A 24697-nucleotide genomic window follows, 5' to 3' on the forward strand; every position below is an offset into this window, starting at 1 on the left:
ATACTGGCTGCGAAACCCCTCCTCCTGCCAGAGCCAGACCTGGTCCCTTCACTGGGGTTCCTGCGCTAAGGGGAGCATCCCCACAGGGAACGGGGGCGGGGCACGCTGAGATCCAGTAGGAAGTCGTGGGTGCCGCGGAGGATGCCAGCAGGAGACTGGGAGCAGTAGACAACCTGTCATCTTGAGGAGATGGGGGACAAAGATGTGCATGAGTGGCTACTGAGCCTGATTTGTAGCAGGGAGACATGGTAGGGAAGCTGAACTTCCATCAGCTGGCACGTGGTTACACGCCGACCATCCGTTCATCCAGCAAATGGGCAGGGAGCGTCAGCTGGCCAGGCGCCGGAGATGCAGTGGGCAGCACAACAGATACCCAGCATGGAAAGATTTCCCAAATGCATTTTTCTTAAACAATTTTTTTAATGTTTTATTTATTTCTTAAAAAAATTTTTTTAAAATTATTTCTAGGAGAGAGAGAGAAAGAGAGAGAGAGAGAGACAGCATGAGCAGGGGAGGGTCAGAGACAGAGGGAGTCACAGACTGAAACAGGCTCCAGGCTCTGAGCTGGCAGTCAGCACAGAGCCCGACGCGGGGCCTGAACCCACAAACTGCGAGATCATGACCTAAGCGAAAGTCAGACGCTTAACCGACTAAGCCACCCAGGCGCCCCTAATGTTTTATTTATTTCTGAGAGAGAGACGCAGCGTGAGCAGGGGAGGGTCAGAGAGAGAGGGAGACACAGAGTCCGAAACAGGCTCCAGGCTCCGAGCTGTCAGCACAGAGCCTGACACGGGTCTTGAACTCATGAACCGTGAGATCATGACCTGAGTGAAGTCAGGCGCTTAACTGACTGAGCCACCCAGGCGCTCTAATTTTTTCTTTTAAAAAAAAAAAAGTTTATTTATTTATTTTGAGAGAGAGAGAGAGAGAGGAAGAGAAAGCATAAGCAGGGAAGGGGCAGAGAGAAGAAGAGAGAGAGTACTAAGCAGGGTTATCGCAGTCAGCACAGAGCCCGAGGCAGGGCTTCAACTCATGAACCGTGAGATCATGACCTGAGCGGAAATCAAGCGCCGGACACTTAACCGACTGAGCCACCCAGGCGCCCCTCTCTTTTTATCCTTTATACTTTGACATTATTTCACTTTTTCCCACACTATGTTTTCATGCTGATGTCTGAATTTTCAAATGAGTTTTGAAAGCTCTCGGTGTCTGTGAGTAGAAAAGAGCAAGGGACCCAGTCTGTCCAGAGGGTTCGTGTTGATTCAATCTGCTTTTTGTAAACGCATGTTGGGCTGAGCCCCCACCTCCCCGCCACCCCCAAAGTACAGGCCAGGCAGTGAGGCCGGGTGGAAAAGATCAAAAGGGGGTTAGGACCTTCTAATTTACAGGTCTACTATCATCTGAATTAATTCCTAGGGAAAGTTGTGCTGTGCACAGAGCCAAATTTGGGCCAGAGCATTGCTTTTCTGAGAATGGAATGTACCAGGAAGCACTTTCTCCTCTTTAAGCTGAGAAGCTATGTTAATTTTCCAGGCCTGCTATAATACTAATACAACACCACAGGTTTGGCGTGTATTACATAACACATCACATATGTGATATTTTATTTATTCTTGGTCCTATTGCCTTATAGCTCCGGTGCCTAGAAGCCCGAGATGAAGGTGTTGGCTGAGATGATTTCTTCTGAGGCCTCTCTCTCTAGCTTGTAGATGGTTATCTTTTCCCTGGGCCTTCGCATGGTCTTCCCCTGTCCCCATCTGTGTTCAGATGTCCCCTTTTATAAGGACTCTAGTCATATTGGCCAGGAATCACCCTAAGGAGCTCATTTCCACTTTATCAACTCTTTACAGATCCTTCTACAAAGAGTTCTGAGGTACCGGGAGATAGGGCCTCAGCGACTGAGTTTGGGGGGTGGGGGTGCACCCCAGCCCAGGCTGGAGCCCCGGAAACACTTCCTTGGCCTGTGTACACATGTCCCAGTGTGGGGTGGTTTGCTCGGCTGGCCTTGGCGCCTCCGGCCCGGTGGGGGGGAGTCCTTGCGGGGGCACCTGTGTGGGGAGAAGGCCGCAGAAAGTGCACGAGTAGAAGCAGCGTGATTGCATCTGCGGCTCCCCAACCACACCGAGCAACTGAAAATCCCCAAGGGGACCAGGCAACATGATTTCCTGACAGATAAGGCAGGGAGGGAGCACGCAGACTGTGCCCTCAGTAACCCGACAGCCTCCAGGCCCCGGGCGCTCAGAAAACACCTGATGGATGCTTTTTCTCTTTAGCTCATGCCGGCGTGGCCCTGCCAGAGGGCAGCTGGGGGCAGGACCGTCACCAGGGCCCCGGCGGGCACAGCATGGAGCGCTCAAGCAAGATGGAGTTCTTCCAGAAGCTGGGCTACGGCCGGGAGGATGTGGTCAGGGTGCTGGGCAAGCTGGGTGAGGACGCCCTGGTCAATGACGTGCTGCGGGAGCTGATCCAGACCGGCAGCCGCCCCGGGGCCCACGAGAGCAGCGCCGGGCCCCTGCTCGTTCCCAGGGGCTCCTGCGGACCCCTGGACCCTGCCCACTGCGGGCTGCCGGCCGAGCTGGAAGACGACCGTGGAGGCCCGGCCAGTTCCTTGCGACCCATAGTGATCGACGGCAGCAACGTGGCAATGAGGTAGTTTTCTTCATCCTGGAGCCCCGGGGTGGGAGACCTGTCCCTCTTTTTCAGTGGTTTTGTCCAAAGAGCGGTCTGGGGGCTAATGGATGGGCCTTTGAATCCCCATTCCAGCCCTTTAGTAGCTGTGTGGCCTTAAGTGAGTCACTTAACCTCTCTGAGCCTCACTTTCTCCATCTGTAGAATGGGTACAAAACCTCCCTAGAAGGCAGTCATAAGAACCAGAGCTGCACAGAATGCCTAGGGCAGTGCCTGATGCGGAGTAAGGGTTCGACATGGGGTAGCTGTTATCCTATCAGCGTGGAGAGAGACTTTCTTCTGAGAAAGGCAGTCGATGCCTGGGGGAGCCTAGCGCTCTCCTCGGCAGATGTGGCTTCTTGTCTAGAGCCTGTCCCCAACCAGCCGTGTGACTCAGAAAGCCATAGTATCTCAAGCTTCCTCTTCTGTGACACAGGCTAATAGGCAGCTTTGCTACTTCTCTAAAGGCAATGAGAATCAGAGGGGAAAATGTACTTGGACTAGAAACCCTCTTTTGGCGGGGGGGAGAGGTGCTGAGGGGGTGGCTGGGGGTGCTGGGGCCCCCTGGGGAGGTCGGGGANATTGCCAGTGTTTGTGCATCGGCAGCTCTGTGTGGGTCAGCGATGAGAGGGGCACGCGCAGCCCCGGTGCGTTCCCTGCCGCGGCTCAGTTCGCTCAAGCCGCCCTCACCGGCTCAGCCGCGCTCCACGCCGGCCAGGAGGAGGCTCTGCGCCCAGCAGTGCGGTTTGCGACTTCTTGCCTTGGTTACCGTCGGGCAAAGGGCAGATCCATAGGAAACGGGTCACTTGTGGCTGTAAATAGATGCACTTCCCCTTTCAAAAGCTGAGCTCTGGGTGGGAACTGAGAGAAGGAGCGTTCTCTGCGGTGCTAAATGTGTGCAGCGGGTGTCCGTCCTTTGGCTGACAGGTCCAGCGGCTTTCCCTGGGGATCTGGCCTCACTCTGGACTTGGCACTGCAGGATGGAAGTTTGGAATCATGCTACCCAGGCTGGCCCGGCCCTGGGCGCTGTCCCTGTGTGCCCTGCGTGGCCATTGTTCAAGTTGTGGCCAGCGGGGCCGCCCTGGGCTGCTCCTCAGGTCTCTGTAACGTCCACACACAAGCTCCCATGGAGGCACCAGNAGGTTCTAAGGGTGTGCGAGGGTTGTGAGGGGCCTGGCCTCTGCCTGCTCAGGACCAGCCACCTCTCCTGGGCATCCAGAGAAAGGAGGCTCTAAAGGTAAGAGGGTGTTGCCTAAATTGAAGACCTTTGAGCCCTAAGACTGTAGCAGCTCTGTGATTCCAGATCAAAAGAGCAGAATGGCTGTGGGCTGGAAGGGCCGCTTCAGCTGCCGCAGGGAAAGGTGGGCTTGCTCTCCTGGGGACCACACAGTTTTTAGGGATTGTTTCCATAGGGTGGCGCCGGAGGGTTTTACTTTGCTGAAAATCTCTGTTGCTGCTCGGGATTCAAACTCAAAGCACATCTTCTACTTGTGTGTGACCATGATGTGTCCCAGCTAAACCCATTTAGTCCCCTCCCCCACAACCGTAATCCGTTTAATTCCTTTGCGTTGGATCTGTGTGGGGGACAAACGGAAGCCATCACTCAGGCTTCTTGTGAAGAACATGCCAGAAGGCCAACGCTTTTCACACACTTGCTGCCTGCACGCCATCTTGGTTAACAAGAGCACATGTGTTTGTGTGAGACCTCAGTGTGTGTACCCATATGTGCACACACGCGCGTGCGTGTGCGCACACACACACACACACACACACACATCCCCTCCCTTCCTCTGCTCCTACATGCCGAGTCGGGGACAAAAGGCACATCGCACAACCACCACCTGGTGGGCGGGGCCTGACTTGTTCAGTGGCCATTCTGGGAGACCGAAGGGGTGTCTGGCTCTCTGCCCCACTGCCTGCTCCTTCTCCTACAATAACACTGCCTGTGTCCTCCAGCCAGAGTGTCAATAGGACCCATGACCTTCGGGCTCTGCCAGATCTCAGTTGTGCAGCCTAGATTTAAGCGTGGGGCTTACCCATCAGAGGCAATGGGTGGTTGAAACCCAACGCGGTGTCTAGTTATTATCACTTGACCTCAAAACTCAGTTAACCTCAGAAACGTGATTTCTGAAAATTCTCCTTTCTGAGGTTTTGTAGTGTTGCAGACTTTGCCACGCTCTGTTTTGGAAGAGGGGGCCACTTCATACGCTGCCTGGTGCTGGAAGAAATGGGGAAGGACTTAAAAGGCAGATTGGAGCCCATGTCCTTGCCGCCCTTAGGAGCCACCGAGAGTCCAAAGATCTGAGTCCTGACCTCTAGCTGAGAGCTGCCCAGTAAAACCTCCCTTCCATGATGGAAAGTTCTATACCCGCACTGTCCATTAACAGTGCTTCTTGAAATGTGGCCATCATGATGAAGGAACTGAACTTTACATTTTCTTTCTTTCTTTTTAATGTTTATTTTTGAGAGACAGAGAGACAGAGCCCGAGCAGGGGAGGGGCAGAGAGAGGGAGACACAGAATCTGAAAAAGGCTCCAGGCTCTGAGCTGTCAGCACAGAGCCTGACATGGGGTTTGAACCCACAAACCGCAAGATCATGACCTGATCTCAAGTCAGATGCTCAACCAACTGAGCCAGCCAGGCGCCCCAACATTTTCTTTCTTTTGAATTAATTTGAATTTAAATGTAAATAGCCACTTGTGATGAGCGCCTCGGTACTGGACTGTACAGATCTAGCTTTTCAGCTGTGGGGCCTCAACAGTGAGTCACATGATGGTTTTGAGCCATGTTTATACAATTAAGAGGTTGGACTAAATAATATTGATCTTAAATGGCTTTTCATTTGTAGCATTCTAGGATTCAAGGTGATTATTTTATGCATGCATGCAAGAAGTAAATGCATTTTTCATAGAAAGGAATCTCTCTTCTTCTGCAGAGGTTCAGAGAGACTAAGTAATTTGCCCCAGGTCACAGAGCAATGAGTGCCAGGCTCTGCTTTCTGAGCTCTTTCCAAAGCCCTGCACTTCCTCCAGCACCATGTGCCTTTGGCTTTCCCACTGCCCAGCCTTCAAAAGTGCCTCAGGGTGGGAGACCCTGACCCCCACGGACTTTATTTGGGGGCCAGAGCCTGCCGGTGCTGACCAGAGCCCTTCCCCAGTAGGAGGAGCCCCCGCTTGCCCCCTGCAGACAGGATGTGCTGCCTCCTCCTCACCAGGTGATCTCTGGGAACCCCCCCCCCCGCCCCCGGGGCATCACATGTGCATGGAAAGGTGGCCCTGGGGGGCTAGCCTCCCAGAGAGTGATTACCAAGCACAAGGCCTGTACCTTTAAGGGGTGTGTGTGTACTCACAGGAGAGAGGAGGATGTGAGCTCCAGAAAGAGCTAAAGAAAGCGTCCAGCGGGTTTGACAAAGAAGGTGGCTTTCACGACACGCGTGTTAAGAGCTGCATCGCGGTGTTTGCGAGGAGCGCGGACCCCCCCGTGCCAGCGGCCGGTACCTGCCTGCCTGACAAACGCGCCCCCTGCGTTGCACATTCTGTAGGCAAATTTAGGAAAAGAGTGATTTGCGAGGACTTCAGCTTGGGGGAAAACCACCTGATAATTTCACATCCTCCTGCTGCCCCAGACAAGGGTTTCGTTTAAATCAGTCCCCGCGTTGGGGTGCGAGGGCCTTTTGACCTGGCCGTCATTTACATGTTTGGGCTCTCGGAAACAACAGAAGCTGGCTCATTCTGGGGGACCGAACCTTCAGTGACAAGAGCTCAGGCCGGCAATGGGGGGTTTCATCAGCCTCCCTCAGTGGGCTGCTCGCGGAAGGAAGACTCGCTGCTGGGCTGGGGGTCGGGCCTGCTTCTGCGCCCTGGCGTTGACTCTGGCCCACGCTGGCTTGGGGCTCCTACCCGGGTCTGCACCCAGTTNCCCCCCCGCCCCCCCCCCCCCGCCCGGCTCTGAGCTGGGGAGAGGGGAGAGATCTCTTGGTGGAAGAAAAGGCTATAAACTCCAGATTCAGAGTGTTTGCAATTTAACCCCAGATAAGAAAGAGTGTGTCTCCGAGGGGTGTGCCTGTGCATCTTCTGCCCCGAAGGGAGCATCTTCTCCTTTCCTCCCCCACGCCCCCCCCACCCCACAAGCACCACCTTGCTCTCCAGGGGACTGGTCTGCGAGTCACCTCCCAGACAGCAGTCACCGCTACAGTGATGGTCCACTTACCGCAAGTGGCCGTGCTGACTGTGGGCGCCCGGGCGTAATTGTCCTGCAGACACTTTGCCTCGGGCACCCACCCACTTCCCCTCAGCACCCTCCCTTTATTCAAAACCTGCCTCTTCCGTCTCCTTTTCCCAGGCCCTGGCTCTCAGCTGGCGGTGATGAGCTGGTTCACAGCGACTGTTAAGAAGCCCTAAGGTCCCTCCCCCAAACTCAAGCATTTTAATAGCAGATGACTTAAGGCTCCAAAGCAGCCGCTTTCTGGATGTGGGTGGGTGGGGGGTTTCCTGGGGAGGGGCAGGAATAAATGGAAGAAGAGGGGGGGAGGAGGAGTTTGCAACCCAACAGATCAGGCTCTGAGATCTGCCACTGGAGACCTTTCTTTGCTTCAGTTTCCTCAAGGGTGCGGTGAGAGGAAGGTCGCTTCCTCAGGGGCTCACTGTAATGACTGAAGGGCCAAGTGTAAAGTGGCCTGGGACACAGGACTCTACAAATATTCAAAATGAGCTCCAAGAAGCAGGAGTGAGGTCCGTCTTGTTCTCTGGTCTCTGAGGACCCAGCACAGAGCCTCACTGAGGATATTCATAAATTGATGTTGAGGAGATGGAGGGATACACAAATAAATCAGTGCTTTTGGCTTATGCATTTACCTCCGTATACCGAGGGGTGCGAACCCAGGGTGACCGTGAGTGCTTTCTTGCCTGAGAGCTCTGCGGACAACCAGGGACAGACCTGCCCCCTGTGGTGAGAAGGTGGTCCCTGCGTGTGGCTTCAATCCTGCCATAGGCCAAGGCTTTCTGTGGTCAGAAATATGGCAGCCATAAGGTTATGAGGTTTTTACCGACCTCAAAGGTTGGTTAAAAAAATGTGGCAATGATTGAACAGTAACAATCCTCACATCTCAAAAGAGACCAGAAGGCTCAGCGGGGAGGTCGGGGTGGGGCGTGTGGGAATCCAGTCCCGCAAAACAATAGACCTGAATGAAAACCCTCCATTCAAGAGACACCAGCTTAGTGATTCCAGGGGTCAGCCCCTGACTTCCCTTGTCTGGAGTGAGAGCTGGAGAGGAGAGTACTTCTTAGGGGGGGAAGAAAGGCGATGGGCAGATGATTGCTTGTTCCACTTTCTTCTGGTCTTAATGGTCTTCACTGTCCTTTTGAAACTCCTGGCTGAGGGCTGCCATCTTGGAGTCGTGGGTCAGAGAGGCCACGGGACCGGGTTTTGCTGCATGAAGCTGATGGTAGCACCGTTCCTCAGTTTTTCTCTTGCTGAACTCCTGAATGGCCGATCCCTTCCCCTCTGCATGCCCCCAGCCAGGGCCGCCTCAGCCTGCGGCCCTGACCATCGTCACCAGAACCCGTTGCCCTGCTCACCTTTGCCTCCACAGAGGAATTGGGTTCATCCTCATCACTGAACATGCTCCCTCCAACCACACACACGGCAAAGGTGTGTAGTCACAGAAACAGGTGTGTGGTCACAGAAAGGAGAGACCTCAAGAAACCATTTTTTAAGTGTATTTATTTATTTAGAGAGAGAATTATTATTTAGAGAGAGAATCCTAAGCAGGCTCTGGGCTGTCAACATAGAGCTCAACACGGAGCTCAAACCTATGAACTGTGAGATCATGACATGAGCCGAAATCGAGAGTCAGAGGCTAACCAGGTGCCCCATGAAGCCAGTTTTAAAAGAATGGTGGTGGTGATATATTTACCTGAGAACTGAGGATAGGCTTGTGCCGCTGACAGAGGCATATTTGGGGGTGGGGGTGGGGTGGGGCATCCTCAGTTGTTCATATTCCTGCTTCGATGTGCACCGAAAATATTTTCTCAGATACAATCTCTTCCCTACCTGTTTAAGTGGTGGCAAGGGGCAAACCCAAACTTACCAAGTTGTGGTTTCTTGGTGTCTTCCGTCTTCTGGGTGCCTTGGGGTTCATGTTTCCTCTCCCTCCCCTGCTCCACTCCCAAGTGACATCTGGGGGCTTTGACCCCTGATGTTGGCTGGGAGAAGGGGACTGGGACCCTCACTGGACTCTGCTACGGAGTGGCTGCTCTGACCTGGCTTGGCTTCCAGAACGGTCAACATAGAAGGGTCATCAGTCCCATTTGGCCTTTCAGGATGCCATGCTGGCTTAGAGCCCTGCCCCCCTCCCAGGGGCCTCTTTGTCCGTCCCTAGGCCTCAGACAATCCACCAGTCCTGGGGGCAGGCGAGGGATGGTGTGTGGCTTCCTGGTCACCTACGCACCGCCTGGCCTGAGGCGCTGAAACCCCGATTTCTCTCAGAGCCTTGCGACCTGCCTCTGCTGTGCAGGAGACCAGCCTTGACCTCCTCTTCACACCCGTCCTGATGTTTCTACACCTTCCCCTCCCCTTCTGGCTTGGGGGTGAAGCATGGGTGTGGGGTGCACAGGCCAGGACCCTGTGAATGACCTCCTCTTTCTTCCTCCCTCTCCGTTCTTTTCTCAACTTCCACTGGGGCAGAGGGCCTGCTTCCACTTCCTTTCTTTGCGCCACAGACATTGATATTTTCTCCTTAACTCTTTGCATAAACCTCACAGCTTGGCCTCAAGGGCCAATGGACCATTTTCTCTAAACTGGAAGAAGACACTACAGATGCAGGGCGCAAGGCCTGCTTCCTGAGAGGCTCCTGGAGCCAGAGCAACGCAGAGCTCCCTTGTAGCTCCCCAAAGCCTGTCTTTCAATACTGTTGATGAGTGTTTGCAAAGATGCCCTTTTTCTCTTTACCAGCCTAGACCTATCCTGACCCCCTCGGAGAAAATAGCGGGAGAGGCCACGCACAGGGGAAGGCACAGCCTGCAAACGTGGAGTGTCGCCCTCATCTGGATGCGGGCAGGCTACTGCAGGCCAGCATCTCAGCAGAGGGTGTCCCGGGCTCTGAACCCACACGGCTCTCCCCTTTCCTTCCTCCCCCTGCCCCAGGCCCTCTGTTCTTTCTTGGGTCCCTACACACAGTGAGCCTTTCCTGCGTTGTCTTTCCGGCCAGTTCTTCCCCCTTGCTGGGGTCCAGCTGCTCACGGGACCTGTGTCTTCTCAGCCCTTCATGCATTCAACACATTTTTACTGTCCCATTACCAACCATCAGGCGCCATGCTGGGTGCTGGGAATTCAATGGGGAGCAAAGGGAGCTTATGAGTTAAAGAGGGGGAGACCTGTTCATCCCATGGGTGTGTGTAATCGTTCAGCCGAGACCAGTGCCGGGCAGAAGAAGCGTGTGCCGTTAGGACTCATTATAGGGGAATCGGAGGGGGGCCGGAGGGCAGGGAGGGGGGCCAGAGGGCAGGGATGCTTTCCTGAGGAAGGGGAGATGAAGCTGAGATATGTAGGAGAAGGAGGCGTGGACCGGGCAGGGAGGAGAAGAAACAGCTGGTTCAAAGGTCCTGTGGTGGGAGCAGGGCAGCTTGCTGGCCGGTACAAAGTGCTGCAGGCAGCTGCTTGGAAGCAGAGGCCAGGCTGTATCGCACCCCGGGCAAAGTCCCACTGACTCTGCGATCTCGGCATCTCGTCTATCCCCATCTCTTCTTCACCAGCCAAACACCACTGACCTGCGCAGCCTTGTTCTCAGGGATGTTTTTAGGCCTCGTGGGTCTCTCTGAGCCGCTCCTGGCTGCCTCCTTCCCACGGCTTCTACAACATGGCACTCATCTGATTTCCTCCCTATTGGCCTGAGAGCGCCTTTGTGTCTCTCCTGTGAGATTGCCCTACCCCTGCCGTAAGCAGCTCTGAGTTCGAGAGCTCCCTCACACCCATCTCCCAGGCCCCTCACTCTCTCTCCAGGGAATCAGGCATTTCTCTCCCTGCGTGGCTTCAAGTGCTGTGTAAGCACAGACACCCTACACGTTTCATCACCCAGAACCCTCTTCTAGAACTCAGCATTACCACCTACAGAGGCTCCTCCAACTCAGTATGTGTCCATGGCAAAACTCGTGGTCTTTCCCTCTAAACCCTGTCCTCACTGCTCCCCCCCACCCCACCCCAGACCTCCTTGTCTCAAGGGGGCACCCACCAGCCACACAAGCCAGTGATCTGGAAGCCTCCTCAGTGCCTTCTTCTCCATCACCCAGGATCCAATCAGTCACCACATTCTGCAGATTCTCCCTTCTAAATAGCTCTCAGGTTCACCTACCCTTCACCCTTATCCACCGCCACCCACTCGGTCCAAGTCACCATCCGGTTTTGTTTTGGTGACCGTGACAGCTTCTTAACTGGTACGTCACCCCCACCCTGCTCCCTTCTAATTTACTGTCCTCTGTGTTGCCAGAGTGAGCTTTTTGAAACACACATTGCATCGTATCACAGCACAGCACATATACCCCCACCTTCAAGTCCTCCTGTGGCTTCTCATTCCTCTTAGGAGAAGAGTTTGGGCTGCCTGGGTGGCTCGGTTGGTTAAGCCTTAGACCCTTGGTTTTGGACTCAGGTCATGATCTCACAGTTTGTGGGTTTGAGCCCCACATCGGGCTCCACACTGATAGTTCGGAGCTGGCTTGTGATTCTCTCTCCCTTTCTCTCTGCACCTCCCCTACTTGCTCTATCTCTCAAAATAAATTAAATTAAATTTTAAAAAGAAGAAGAAGAAGAGTCTTCAGTAAGGCACGCCAGGCCCTGCCTGGTCCCGGGTATTTTTTCCCACTGCTATCTACTTCCTGCCTCCACTAAAGCTTCAGGGGAATTTTGGGGCACCTCGGCCTCCTTGCTTGGGAAGCCCCATAGGCGCATACACAGCCCTCTCTCAGGGTAAGAGGAACCTGCAGACGGCTACTCTCCTCCATCTTATGTTGGGCCTTATTAGCTTCAGCTAAAAAAGGGATCTTGTCTCTAATCCTTGGGGTGCACATCCCAGGAGTCCAAGACCCTTTCCACACACACTGTCACAAGCTGCCCGGTGCCAGTTAAGGGGTGTGGTGGTTTTTTTTTTTTTTTTTTTTTTTTGGCAAAGAATGAGCTATTTTTAAAATGCAGACTTTTCCTGATTCCCTTTGATTCTGGGGCTGTGATTCAGGCTCTTCCCAGGAGAAATCACTCTTCAGAAACCCTTTCTGTGACTCTACAGATTTCTTTGTTTTCCCATTGTAGCCACGGAAATAAAGAAGCCTTCTCTTGTCGGGGAATCCAGCTGGCCGTGGATTGGTTCCGAGACAGAGGACACACCTACATCAAAGTTTTTGTCCCATCCTGGAGGAAAGACCCACCAAGATCTGATACCCCTATCAGAGGTATGCTGGAGCAGATAGCGGCTCACGAGAACCTCTCCTCGGTAGTTCTCGTAACCATTACCCTCAATTGTCTACTTAGCTACGTGCTAACGCCTGTGTTTCTCACTGACTGTAAGCTCCATGGAAGCACTAACTATGAAATGTTCATGGTCATAGCCCTAGCACCTAGCACGATACCTGGCATATAGTAGGTGCTCAGCAAATAGTCATTGAATAGATGAATAAACAACTTATTTTGTCTTTTAGTGTGAATGATTAAGTCCCCCAAACGATTGTGTCTTCCAGCTTTTAACACTGGATCTGCATCTCCCCCCTAACAGAATATTGGATCTGAAAGAGACATTCATTTGGTTCAATGATCTTTGTTTACTGTGTACCAACTCCAATCTCTTCATTAAAAAAAAAAAAAAAAGAAAGAAAATGGAGGGATGCTTGGGTGGCTCAGTCGGTTCAGCGTCCAACTTTGGCTCAGGTCATGAGCTCGTGGTTCATATGTTTGAGCCCCACGTCAGGCTCTTTGCTGACAGCTCTGAGCCCGGAGCCTGCTTTGGATTCTGTCTCTCCATCTCTCTGCCCCTCCCTGTGCTTGGTCTCCCTCTGTCACCCCAAAATAAATAAATGTTAAATTCATTGGCCATAAAACAAACGTATTTAAAAATAATTATAATAATTAAAAAAGCAAACTAAATCCCAGGGAATTCTTTATTTTTAATTCTTTTATCAGCTAGGAATATTTTAAGCTACAAATAATAGAGCAGGTGGTTTAAATAAACAGGGTTTTGTTTATTTGTTTGTTTTTGTTTGGCTTTCTTATTACTAGAAGTCAGATGCTAAGCCGCTGTTGGCATTGTTTCTTCAGTGATGGTAGGGCTGACCTCTTGGTGATTCGGGGAGATTTCTTTGATTTTTTTTTTTTTCTTTCAGCCTTTTAACCAAAAGTTTTTTATGTTGTTCTTAATTCTGTCAATGATTACCAATTGCTGCGTCTTCTCTTTCAGATTCTCTGTCTTTATCCTAAAAATAAAATGATATTCTTATTGGGGCACTGGAGTGGCTCAGTCAGTTGAGCCTCTGACTCTTGATTTCGGCTCAGGTGATGATCCCAGGGTTGTGGGATTGAGTCCCACATCGGGCTACGTGCTGAGCATGGAGCCTGCTTAAGTTCTTTCTCTCTGTTCCTCTGCCACTTCCATCACTCACATGAGCGCTCTCTCTCTCTCTCTCTCTCTCTTTCAAATTAAAAACAAAGATATTCTTGGGGCACCTGGGTGGCTCAGTCAGTTAAGCATCTGACTTTGGCTCAGGTCATGATCTTGCAGTCCGTAAGTTCGAGCCTGGTGTCAGGGTCTGTGCTGACAGCTTGGAGCCTGGAGCCTGCTTGGGATTCTGTGTCTCCCTCTCTCTCTGCCCCTCCCTGGCTTACACTCTGTTTCTCTCTCTCTCTCTCTCAAAAATAAATAAACATTAAAAATATATTCTTGTCTTAGGGATGAAGTATCCTTTGATTATTTCTATAGTAATATAGACTTTAATAAGTTCTCTTTAAGTTCTGAGAATCCTATTTATTTTTTCTTGGGTCAGTCCTCTTCATTTCTCTGTGTGTGTGTATGTGGGGTGTGTATGTGTGCATGCGTGCGTGTGCGTAGGTGTGTGTGGGGTGTGTTTTTGGTTGTGTGCGTGTGTATGAGTGTGTGAGTGCGTGTGGGGTGTGTATGTATGTATGGGTATGTAGGGGGTGAGAGTGTGTGTGTGTGTGTGTGAGTGTGTGTAGGTCGGTGGGGGTGCTGTGTGTAGGTGGGTGTGTATGTGGGGGTGTGGGGTGTGTTTGTGGGTGTGTGTGCATGTGTGTGAGTGCATGTATAGGTGTGTGTGGGGTGTGTGTAGGTGGGTGTATATGTGGGGGGATGGGGGTGTGCTTGTGGATGTAAGTGTGCCTGTGTGAATGTGGGTGTGAATGAGTGTGTGTGAGTGTGTGTGTGTGCGCGCGCGCATGCGTGCTTCTCAAAGTTCTAGTACTTGTTTGGTTGTCAGTTTTTATTTGTGAATAAAGAGCCAGGTTGGTTAGTTACACCTCTCTGTGATTTCCTCACGTCTTCTCTCCGGGTATGTGGGTCTTCCCAGGAGTGGCAGGGCTGACGGCCAGTGTAGACCAGCAGATTTCACTTGGGCAGATGCTGCGTGGAGCAGGCGGGCGGCTGGGCAGCTCTGCCCACGGCACAGCACAGAGTGCCCCATGATGGCTTTGCTCTAGGAGTTCAAAGGCCACCTGGGAACCTCCTCCCTTCTAGAGATATCGCACTTTCCTTATAGAGGTGAGGGTAGGGGAAAGGTGTGTGCACCTGCCCCAGGAGTAGCCTTTCGGGTGTTACCCTGACTTCTGCAGACTTGTGACTTCCTCTCCACTTCCGACTCCCTCTCCACTTCCGACTCCCTCTCCACTTCCGACTTCCTCTCCACAGGCTTGCTGAACACTCGGGGCCTTTGCAGGGAGAACGGCCCCACATCTGCTTCCGCCTTCTATCCATGTTCTAGGCTATGGCTTCCTATGTGCTGGGCATTCGATATGGTTTCCTGGGTTCGCTGCTGTTCCCCGGCAAATTCTAATGTGATTATGGGTCCCCTCCCCGTTCTATACTTCTTTACTACCATTTCGATAGGATTATGAGAAGGAGGCAGCGATAAATACTTGTGTTCAGTTCTCCACCATGCAATGCTTACCCTAAATTACGCATTATAGTCTGAACATGGAGAAGGGTGGCTCTCAACAGTTGTGTAATATTTAAATCTAGTATGGGTAAAGGGTAGGGAAACCGCTTTGGGGTAGGGAAGGAATTTTAGACAAGTCACAACAAGTGCAAAGCTTCAGGGAAAAGATTCGTAAATTTGACTGCATTAAAATTCTGTTCATTAGTGGATACCACAAAAAACAACAACAAAAAAGAAAAGACAAGCCTTAAGCTGGGAGAGGCGATCCATCACACATTCCTGACGAAGGGTTACTGTCCAGAATCTCCTAATGAATAAGACAAAGACAAAGGACCAACAGAAAGATGAACCAAAGCATGAATGGGCCTTTCACAGAAGAGAAGACATAAATGGCCAATAAACGCGTGAAAAGACACGCAACCTCATTAGTACCCAAAGAAATGCAAAACAAAACCACAATAAAAGGCCACTGTATGCCCAGGAGACTGGCAAAAATTCAGAAACCTGGAAAGCCAGGCCATGACTAGGTCTTGAACGCTGTGTTTGGTGGTCACCTGATACAACTGCTTGGAGAAGATTCCAGTGCTGTCTTGGCGAGTGCCTGTCCCTACCACCCGGCTCTATCACTCGTAGAGCCACTCCCTAGAGAAATCCTTGTCCTCCCGTCCCCAGATACTGACGTGCAGACTTGACAGTGTGGACACTGGGACCCAGCCAAACCGCCCCAACACGCTGTTACAGGAAGAAAGCAAGAGCACAAGAATGTGTACAGTCCAGAAGTTCCTGGTTGTGTAAAGTCCAGAGGTCCCAATCACATTAAAAACAGTCCTTTTGGGGAGATGCATACATACACATTTTTCAAAATGAAAGGAAGGGAACTATGAGCACGAAGTCTAAAAATTGGGCTACGTCAAAGGGGCGTCAGGACATGCCACGTGGGAGGGGCGATGGGGACTTCAAAAACACGGCCGCGTTTTATATCTCTATGGGAGTATTGCGTAGGTGGCTTTAAAAATTATCCTTTGTAGGGGCGCCTGGGTGGCTTAGTCGGTGAAGCGTCCGACTTTCGCTTAGGTCATGATCTCGCGGTTCGTGGGTTCGAGCCCCGCGTCGGGCTCTGTGCTGACTGCCAGCTCAGAGCCTGGAGCCTATTTCAGAGTCTGTGTCTCCCTCTCTCTCTGACCCTCCCCTGCTCACGCTGTCTCTCTCTCTCTCTCCTAGAAATTCATAAAAATATTAAAAAAATTATCCTTTGTGCCCTGTGCATTATGGACTTTTAAAAAGTCTGGAAACTGTGTCATACAGGAAAGGACTTAGATTTGAGGGAAGAAACAATTTGTGAAGAACATGCTAAAATTCTTCCAAGTTCTGTAGCTGTTACAGGTAGAAGGGATTTTCTTTTGCGGGCCTCCAAGGGCAAAACTAAGGTCAAAGAGTAGACTTCCCAGGAATGTGGGTGTTAGCTCTGCTGAGAGAGCTTATGGCATTTGTGCCACCTGATACACGCTCACCTCCTCGCCAGTATGCATATGAGCTGTCACCCACACAAGCTTATCCAGTCCACACCTAGACGCTGAGGACGTGAAGGAGGATTTACTAACTTCCTTTTCTACAAAGTGCAAAATGTGGTGTTCAGAGAGGGATGAGGTACCTATGAGCTACAGCTAAGACTGGAATCCAGGAATAGATCCTTAATTCCAGACTCTTTCTATTACATCCTGGTGTCCCTTAGAGCTGCATTGTGGTCTGCTCTATCCCGAAGGTGTCCCAAGCCGATTCCTATACCATGGGGAAGATGGGCAGTGGGTCTGAGCTATGGGCTCAGGCAGGAGCCTTCCGGGTGGATGCAAGTCTCCTAGTAATTTCTAAGGCATTGCCAGCATTCCAGTTAAACTACGAATGTCTTTCTCCAGAAGGCCTCTCGTGTCTACTGTGGTAGGGGTATTAGGGCATCAAAAGGACAAGAGCTATGGCTTCATTCTGCCTTCTAAAGTGACTCTCCCTTGTAGGGTATCCTTCTCTGGATGTCCGTCATGACTTATGCAGGACAGAAGCCAAGAGCCCTCTTGACCTCAGGGTGCTGGCAAATTTCTCTTGACCCCCTTTGCTCATATGCCAGGCTGGGCCATGGGGTGGGGGAGGAGGAGTCAGCTCAGAGGGGCTCCCTGAGCTGCCGCACATGCTGGGTGATCAGAAGATGGTTTCAGGGGTGGGAGTCCCACCCGGAAAACCGCCATATCCTGTCTCCCACCTGCCCTGTCGCCCCCAGAGCAGCACGTGCTGGAGGAGCTGGAGAGGCAGGCGGTGCTCGTGTACACCCCGTCCCGCAAGGTCAACGGCAAGCGGGTGGTCTGCTACGATGACCGCTACATTGTGAAGGTGGCCTATGAGCAGGACGGCGTCATCGTCTCCAACGACAACTACCGCGACCTCCAGAGCGAGAACCCCGAGTGGAAGTGGTTCATCGAGCAGAGGCTGCTCATGTTCTCCTTTGTCAATGATCGGTACGTGGTGNGGGCACACCGCACCAAAGCAAAGGGCACCCAGTCCTGGAGACGGAGCCCACCCGGAGTCACCCACTCCCTCCCCCGGGGCCGTGTAGTCTCTCTCAGTCCCTCTGGGTCTCTTCTCTTTTGTAATCTTACCCAACGGGGCTGTTTTGTGTCTGTCCTTTCTGTTCCCATGCCCACATGTAGTTGACCTGGCAAAGAACTGCCCCACAGGTGGGCCACAATCAATGTGTTCCTTCTATTTATTTGTCTGTTTGTTTGTTTATTTTAACACTTATTTATTTTTGAGAGAGTGCAAATGGGGGAGGGGCAAAAAGAGAAAGGGAGACGGAGAATCCCAAGCAGGTTATGCACTGTCAGCAGAGTCTGATGAACGGCTCGAACTCATAAACCGTGTGATCGAGACCTGAGCTGAAATCCAGAGCCTCCCGGGTGCCCCTTATTGCTTTTATTTTTAGAGCGTTTACTAAAGGTAAGAGCCCTGAACCAGTCATCCTGGGGAAATCGGAACTGTGTTGCACTTCCATTCACTTATTTTATGTTCGTGTCTTTGTTCTTAAGTTTTGAATTACGTACGGCAGGCATCTTTTTTAGGGGGTCGTGGAGAACTTGGAACTGAGTCCATCTCAATCCCTGTTGGTTGCAATTTTCAAGAGTGTCTAGTTGGTTCTTCTGTCCCCTAGGTGGGTTCCCTTGGGTCAGGGCCACCCAGAACCAACCAGCTATAGCTGGGGGAGGGTGGCGTCAGGGACACAAGGCACAGACCCGTCAGCAGGTGCTGGGCAAGGGCCCCTGGGCAGGGGTGAGGTGGGGAGGAAGCGGCATGGGTGTCGTCAGGCATGGCGAGGGCAAAGGCTGGGAGCCTGGCATGGGGTGGGGCGGGGAGGGTACAGCAACCTGGGATATCACTTTCTTGTCACTTTCTGTTCCAGGCAGTGCTAGCTTGATCCTCATTCTGGGCTCTGGGACCGGCCTTTAGAAATATGGTTTCAGAGGGCGCCTGGGTGGCTCAGTCGGTTAAGCATCTGACTTGCGCTCAGGTCATGATCTCATGGCTCATGGGTTCAAGTCCCGCGTCAGGCTTTGTGCTGACAGCTCAGAGCCTGGAGCCTGTTTCAGATTCTGCGTCTCCATCTCTCTCTGCCCTTTCCCTGCTCACGCTCTGTCTCTCTCTGTCTCAAAAGTAAATAAAAACTATAAAAAATTAAAAAAAAAAGAAATATGGTTTCAGAGAAACTCCCAACTCTGTGAGGACAGGGGCTGTGTGTACCTGCTCTGCCACGGCCCATCACAGGTGTGCAAGTTGTAGTTGTAGATGAGCACGTGAGCGAGTGAGTGAGTCAGCAAATGAACGGCTGTGGTCCTGGGGAAGGGAGAAAGGGGAGAAACGTGACGGTCCACTGGGTCAGGCCACTTGCATGCGGCAGACCAGTTCCTGACCGTGACGCCCAGGGGGCAGTGTGGTGTGCTGGAAAGAGCTAGAACTTTGGAGGCAGCAGATGAGGTTTCCAGTGTAGGCTCTGCCATTTATGGGCTGTGTGTCATGGGGAAACCCCTCATTGTCATCGACCTAATGTTCTTCACCTTGAATTAATCACACCTGGATTAATCATATTTATGTTTGAGATGGCTGTGAGGACTAAGGAGAAAGGTACCCCTCGGAGTATCTAAGAGGACCTAACTGTACCTAAGAGGTAGCCGTTATTCTCAGGCCAGGTCAGGACATGGTGCCCTAGAGGGGCACTACCTCCTAAGCCCCAGAGCAGAGGTTTGCAAGCAGCTACTGCGCCCCCACCCCAGGAGCCCCCATGGCCTCTTCCCTATACTCAAGGCCAGCAGCTCCCTATCCAGCTCAGGCCTGGAGGAATCTGGAAAGTCTGGTGATGGTCGGTTCCAGAAAATCCTCACTGAAGTCTGATGGATCATGGCTGCCTTTGGCCTGGCGACAGCCTGGGGCCAAGGCCAAGTCCTTTTGACGCACTGGCCTCTGCTAAGGGCCTGCCAGAAGGTCCCCCAGCTGCCAGAAGGCAGAGCCTGCCTGTGGGTGAGGACGCCTGTCCCAGCGCCCTGGGCACGTCCATAGGGCCCTCTCTTGGCCCAGCTCACCGCGGCCAAGGCCCAGCAGAGAGCAGGAGGTAAAGCCTTTGGGAACCTCTAATAACCGCAGTGGGCGGCTCCCCAGATTCTTGGTCAGGGCCCAGCTCGGAGAAGCCGGCTGTGTAGCTGGGATCTGAGCCAACGGAGGCTGCCCGGGACCAGGGACTGCCCGGTCCTGGGCTGGCCTCGCCTATGTGGTCTGCATGGTAGGACTCAGTGTGACCCTTGACTCTCAGAGGGATACCAAGCCCTGAAAACAGGCCCCCATTTAGGAACCACAACTCCCCTATAGTGGAACCTTTGGATGACCTGGAAGTGTCTCCTGGGGATGAAAGTATTCATAAAAAAACATGGATGGCCCTAAACGAAGGGCGTTTTCCTCCTAAGGAATGTGTCCCCTCTGAGCTGTGAGCACGCGGAGGATGCATTCCCTTCCTTGTGAGACTTAATTCTAGGGAGATGGGAAGGGGCAGACAGGGGGCAGGGTGGTATCAGAGAGCGGGGCCGGGGGCCGGCAGCCCCGGAAGCTGAGACCAAACCCAGGGCCCCCGGGTTCACAGAGGAGGGATCGGACCTGCGCTGAGGCTCTGTGCGCGCTACGCCTGGGACCTGCTTTTTCACCGCCTCACCAGCTGGCATTTCAAACCCTTATTAATACCTACCCCCGACCTGAATATGTCCGGAGCTGTGGGGCAGCACAGGTGAAGTGGGACCCGAGTAAGGGAGCCCACAGGACTCGGGCTGTTTGCAGCCCCGGGGAGGTCTGGACCCTCTGCTGAGGGCAGTGGGAGAGTGGCATAGAGTCACTTTCGGACCAGCGCCCAGGAGAACCTGAGAGCAATGACACTAAAAGTCACCTGGGAAGTGGTTAAAGGGCAGATTCCTGAGCCACCTGAGAGTCTGATAAAGCAGGTATGGTGTGAAGCCAGGAGCCTGCAGTATTTTTTTCTAATGTTTATTTAGTTTTGAGAGAGAGAGAGAGAGGCAGAGAGAGATGGGGACACAGAATCCAAAGCAGCCTCCAGGCTCTGAGCTGTCAGCACAGAGCCCGACGCGGGGCTCGGACCCAGGAACCGTGAGATCATGACCTGAGCCGAAGTCGGACATTTAACCGACTGAGCCCCCCAGGCGCCCCGAGCCTGAAGTGCTAAAGGTGTCGCTGGGTGATTGCGGCACTGCCTGGCAAACTTGGAAGCGGCCCGTGCCTGCTCTCCTGAGATCCATGCTCTGCTGCTCATGGGTTCAGTGAGAGGGGAGGGCTGTGCTGCTTTCAAATGCTACACAACCCCTGGGTGCAGCGGGGAGAGAGAGAGAGAGAGAGAGCGAGAGCCCCGGACAGTGAGCCCCGCCCAGGCCGTGCCTCTTGCAGCTGGCGTGGGGCTGCTCCCCATGCAGGCGCCGGTGGGGGGTTTCTGAGTCTCCCGGTTGCCCCCCCTTGTGCTTGTTTTATAGGTTCATGCCTCCGGATGACCCCTTGGGCCGCCGGGGACCCACCCTGAGCAACTTCCTGAGCAGGAAGCCCAGGCCTCCGGAGCCATCATGGCAGCACTGCCCCTACGGTGGGTGACACCCTGCGCCTCACCGTCCTGCTCAGGTCGAGTGTCAGGGCAGCGCAGTCCGAAGTGCTGGCCTAGGTTCTGCTCCTAACTGGCTGTGTGACATCGGAGGGAGCATTTAACCTCCCTGGACGGCACTTGCTGACCGGGTTGTTATAAGGATGAACTGACACCCTGGGTGACTTGTGTGGGAGCCTTTGTGACAGCCGGATGCGAGGGTCCCACACAGGGCAAAGCTGTGTCTGCGTGAACCCGCAAGCTCCCCCTCCTCAGTCCTCCCACCTGGCACTCTGGCACGTCTGTCTGCATCTTACCCACCCCTACCCACGGACCCTCCACCCCCCGCACCTTCATGGCCTTCGCTCAGTGCTATCCCTTAAGAACGAAGGATTTTATCGCAGAGCACTTCCAGCCAGCTCTTTCGCTAACTTGCTTTGGCAGGTTGATTTGTTTGGTTAATGCCCCCGGGTCTTGTTTTTCGTGTCCACAGAAGTTCAAGGTGATATTCAGAGTCATTTCTTGTCAGAGTTAAGGCGACCACACACACATTCAGGCTGGCTGCTCTGGCGCCCATGCGCTCTCAGAAGCGTCCGGGTTTGGGCGCACGACTCCTTGATGACCTCTGTTAGGACAGCCTGTCGGGAGAGGGCAAGGGTTAGCACAAGCCATGAGGCCGATGGTGGAAACTGAGGCAGAACTGGACGTGGGATCCTGTGCGGTGCGCACCCGCTCCCCACCGTCTTCGCAAGGGTGGCTCTATCCACAGGGTCCCCGGGGAAGTGGAGGCTGAAGGTCATTGGCTTTAGAGGTTTCCTTTCAGTCCTTGGTCAAAAGGAGTTCCTCACGGACAATCTCCGGGCCCGACACTGAGATTACTGGGTCCAGCACCCTACACCAAGGCGGAGGGGGGTGGGGTGGAGGGGGGTGGGTGCTGCACCTTCGCCCATCTAATCCGGCCCCAGGACACTTCTCCCCTCCTCGTCCGGCCCCAAGCGTGATACGCCTGGAGTGGGCCGGAGAAATCCCCAAGGAGCCTCTCCCGCCCGAGGTCTCACCCGCCCTCTGCTCTCCCTTCCCTCTTCCCTTCTAGGCAAGAAGTGCACCTACGGCGTCAAGTGCAAGTTCTACCACCCCGAGAGGCCGCACTTGGCGCAGCTGGCGGTGGCCGACGAGCTTNCGCTCTGCAGCATCTTCCCGCCGCACCAGGTGGACAGCGTCATGGCCCTGTTCCCGGCGCTCTCCGACGTCACCCGGCTCATCCTTCTCATCCAGAGGTTCCAGGCGTCTGGTGCTCCTGTGGGAAAATCCTAAGGAACTCGTCCAAGCCACCGCCAAGTCCCAGCCTTGCCTTGCCACGTGGGTCAGGGCGTGAGGTCAGCCTGCCCCGGAGGCGAGCCACTTTGCAGCCCCCTTTTCTTTCAAGATGTCAGGGAAGCCAGCTTCCTTGCCCTCAGCCGTGCCCATGGTGGCAGTCGACGACCCTCACTGACACTGCAAGGCTTGCTGCTGGAAGTCCGTGTCCTGCAGAATAAGGCGGGCCCCATCCACGGAGGGAGTGACCTATGTCTGGAAGACTAGAAGGTGCCTGACGGTTCCAAGGGTTCCCCCAGAACACCTCAGGGCTGTTTTGTCAAGCTGCAATGGGGACCCACAAGTGGTCACATCAGTTTAGTGGGTGGCACCAGAAGGAGTGTGTGTGCACACGTGTACCCTTGGTAGCTGTGCAAACTTAATGTGGGTCATGGGCAACAGGTTGAAAAAGTCTAGTAAATGGGCTTGACTTTTATTGCATCAAATGACATTTGAAATATGTAGTCAGTTGGCTGGGGGAGGCCTTGGTATCTAATGGGTTTCATATAGGCTGTGTCTTACCTCATGAGAAGAACCTAGAATTCTAGCCTTGATGGGTGGGTCCGCTTGTCACTCTGAAATTCTATGGCTCCGCTGGTCTTCGGAGGTGGGGCAGGACCACGTGTTTTGAGGGCAGACCACAGATCCTCAATTGGCTGAGCCTTCTAAGCCACACCTCACACCTGAGTCAAGGCCCAGTGAGTCAGGATTTGTGCTCAGAAGTCTCCAGGTGGGTCAGCAAAGAGCTAGGAAGAGCCTCAGTCATGGAGGTTTATAACTGCCTTCTGCCAACCAGCTACGGCTTTGAGTTTTGGGGAGAAGGGACCCCCCTGCTTGCAGTGGACAGGAAATGACACAGTGCTTCCAGAGTGTGAACCCTGTGTCCTCAGGGGCTCTGGCATCTCTAGCGGGCATTCACCCCTGGTGACAAATCCAGATGTGCAGATCTTTGCTCATTTGTTCATGAGGGCCCTTGGTGTCTTGGAATCCGGGAGAGTGTGAGGCACCTCCCAGTGGAAAATCAGCTCCCAACCCCCAAAAGCTTCCTGCAGACTGGCGAATGCAAAGAGAAAGTCTTCTCAGTGCATCATTCAGCTGCGTGCATTGTGGGCACAGACCAGGGTGCACCCCTGGGAGAGTTTTTCTAGCCCTCTAATTCACAGTAAATGCCGCCAGTGGGGATACAGTGATGCTGTGTCTCCCTGTGACCGCTTTGACTGCCCCCCTTTTTCTTTTAAAGTAGGCTTCATGCTCCATGCAAAGCTCAGCTTGAGGCTTGAACTCACAACCCTGAGATCAAGACCTGAGTTGAGATCAAGAGTTAGATGCTTAGCCAGCTGAGCCACCCAGGCACCCCCATTTCATCTTTTTAAACCAGATTCTTAGCGTGGCTCCAGCCCGATCTGTTCTTTACCTCTTTTTTCCCAAAGAGGGCAACTGCCACAGTTATATCTTAGTATTTTGGGACTCAAAATACTCTTGAAATGACAACCCNCTTTTGACAAGACAGCTTTATGTTAGAGCCGCTTTTGTCTCTCGGGTCTGTCTCCTGATGTAGTATCGTCGCCTTGCTGATTTACAGTTGGAAATGTTTAAACTGCTTCCTTTGAGGACAAGTTTGAGTTTTAGTAAGCTGTAAAGCTATTTTATTTGGTTCACTATGATTAAGACAAGCACAAAAACAAGTGAAGAGACAGCACATTTCAATGTAATCCCCTTTGGAATTCTTTCCGAAGTCTTGGTATGTCTTTATGACACAAAACGCGAATGGACGGGTGAGTGAAATGTTCCTAGTTGCATAACTGTTACCGTGATCCCCAAATAAATCACTTTTATCCACACCTGGGCTCTCCGTTACCAAATTGCGTATCATTTTCTCCCATGTCAGTTTCTTCCCTTAGGCCAAGTTTTCGCGTCAAATATTGTGGGTGTGAAAACTGATGTTATGGCTGCTTTACTTAGTGTTATTCGTCTCCTGGGGGTGAGGAGGCTGAAATCTGCCTTCCCAGGGGAGGCAGCGAGGCCCAAGGTGAGGACATGCCTTTGCTGGATGTTCAGCAGGAGGTTACCCAGGACACAGGCTGCTTGTCTGTTCGCTAGACTTTTAAAATCCTCATTACAGAACCACAGGGCAGCCTCGTAATAGCCGCTCTTCCTGTGCAAACCTGCAGCAGAATCCTTGATGGCTCACATCTGAGGAGCCTGGTGCTACCCCATGTGTCTGCCGGGGCCACCGTCCCAGAGGCCTCTGGGAGGCGGTTTTCGGCAGGGCTGCAGAATATCAGGGGTTAAGGGGGTAGAAGCAAGAGAAGCCACTCATGTCAGCATTGTTCCAGATAAAATGAATCCCAGCCCTCCAGATTTTACACAGAAT

The 24697-nt window shown here is 52.9% G+C and overlaps 1 protein-coding gene and 1 non-coding gene across 2 annotated transcripts in view; one reads left to right on the forward strand and one right to left on the reverse strand.

Moving 5' to 3' along the window:
- ZC3H12D (zinc finger CCCH-type containing 12D) overlaps positions 1–23471 on the forward strand; it is a 31168-nt gene extending 7697 nt beyond the window's left edge. The window contains exons 2-7 of the mRNA XM_077776156.1: positions 2274–2649; positions 11965–12104; positions 17080–17314; positions 20870–20976; positions 22064–22269; positions 23232–23471. Coding sequence (XP_077632282.1) covers positions 2345–2649; positions 11965–12104; positions 17080–17314; positions 20870–20976; positions 22064–22269; positions 23232–23471 — 1233 coding nt within the window. The 5' untranslated portion in view covers positions 2274–2344. The remainder of the gene's footprint in view (positions 1–2273; positions 2650–11964; positions 12105–17079; positions 17315–20869; positions 20977–22063; positions 22270–23231) is intronic.
- On the reverse strand, positions 5226–5310 carry TRNAS-UGA (transfer RNA serine (anticodon UGA)). Its single transcript has one exon. It is a non-coding gene; the product is annotated as a tRNA-Ser (tRNA).
- Positions 23472–24697: the final 1226 nt, after the last annotated feature.

The sequence above is a fragment of the Crocuta crocuta genome, unplaced genomic scaffold (genome assembly GCF_008692635.1).
Source record: "Crocuta crocuta isolate KB4526 unplaced genomic scaffold, BGI_CrCroc_1.0 scaffold25, whole genome shotgun sequence".
Taxonomy (NCBI): Eukaryota; Metazoa; Chordata; class Mammalia; order Carnivora; family Hyaenidae; genus Crocuta; species Crocuta crocuta.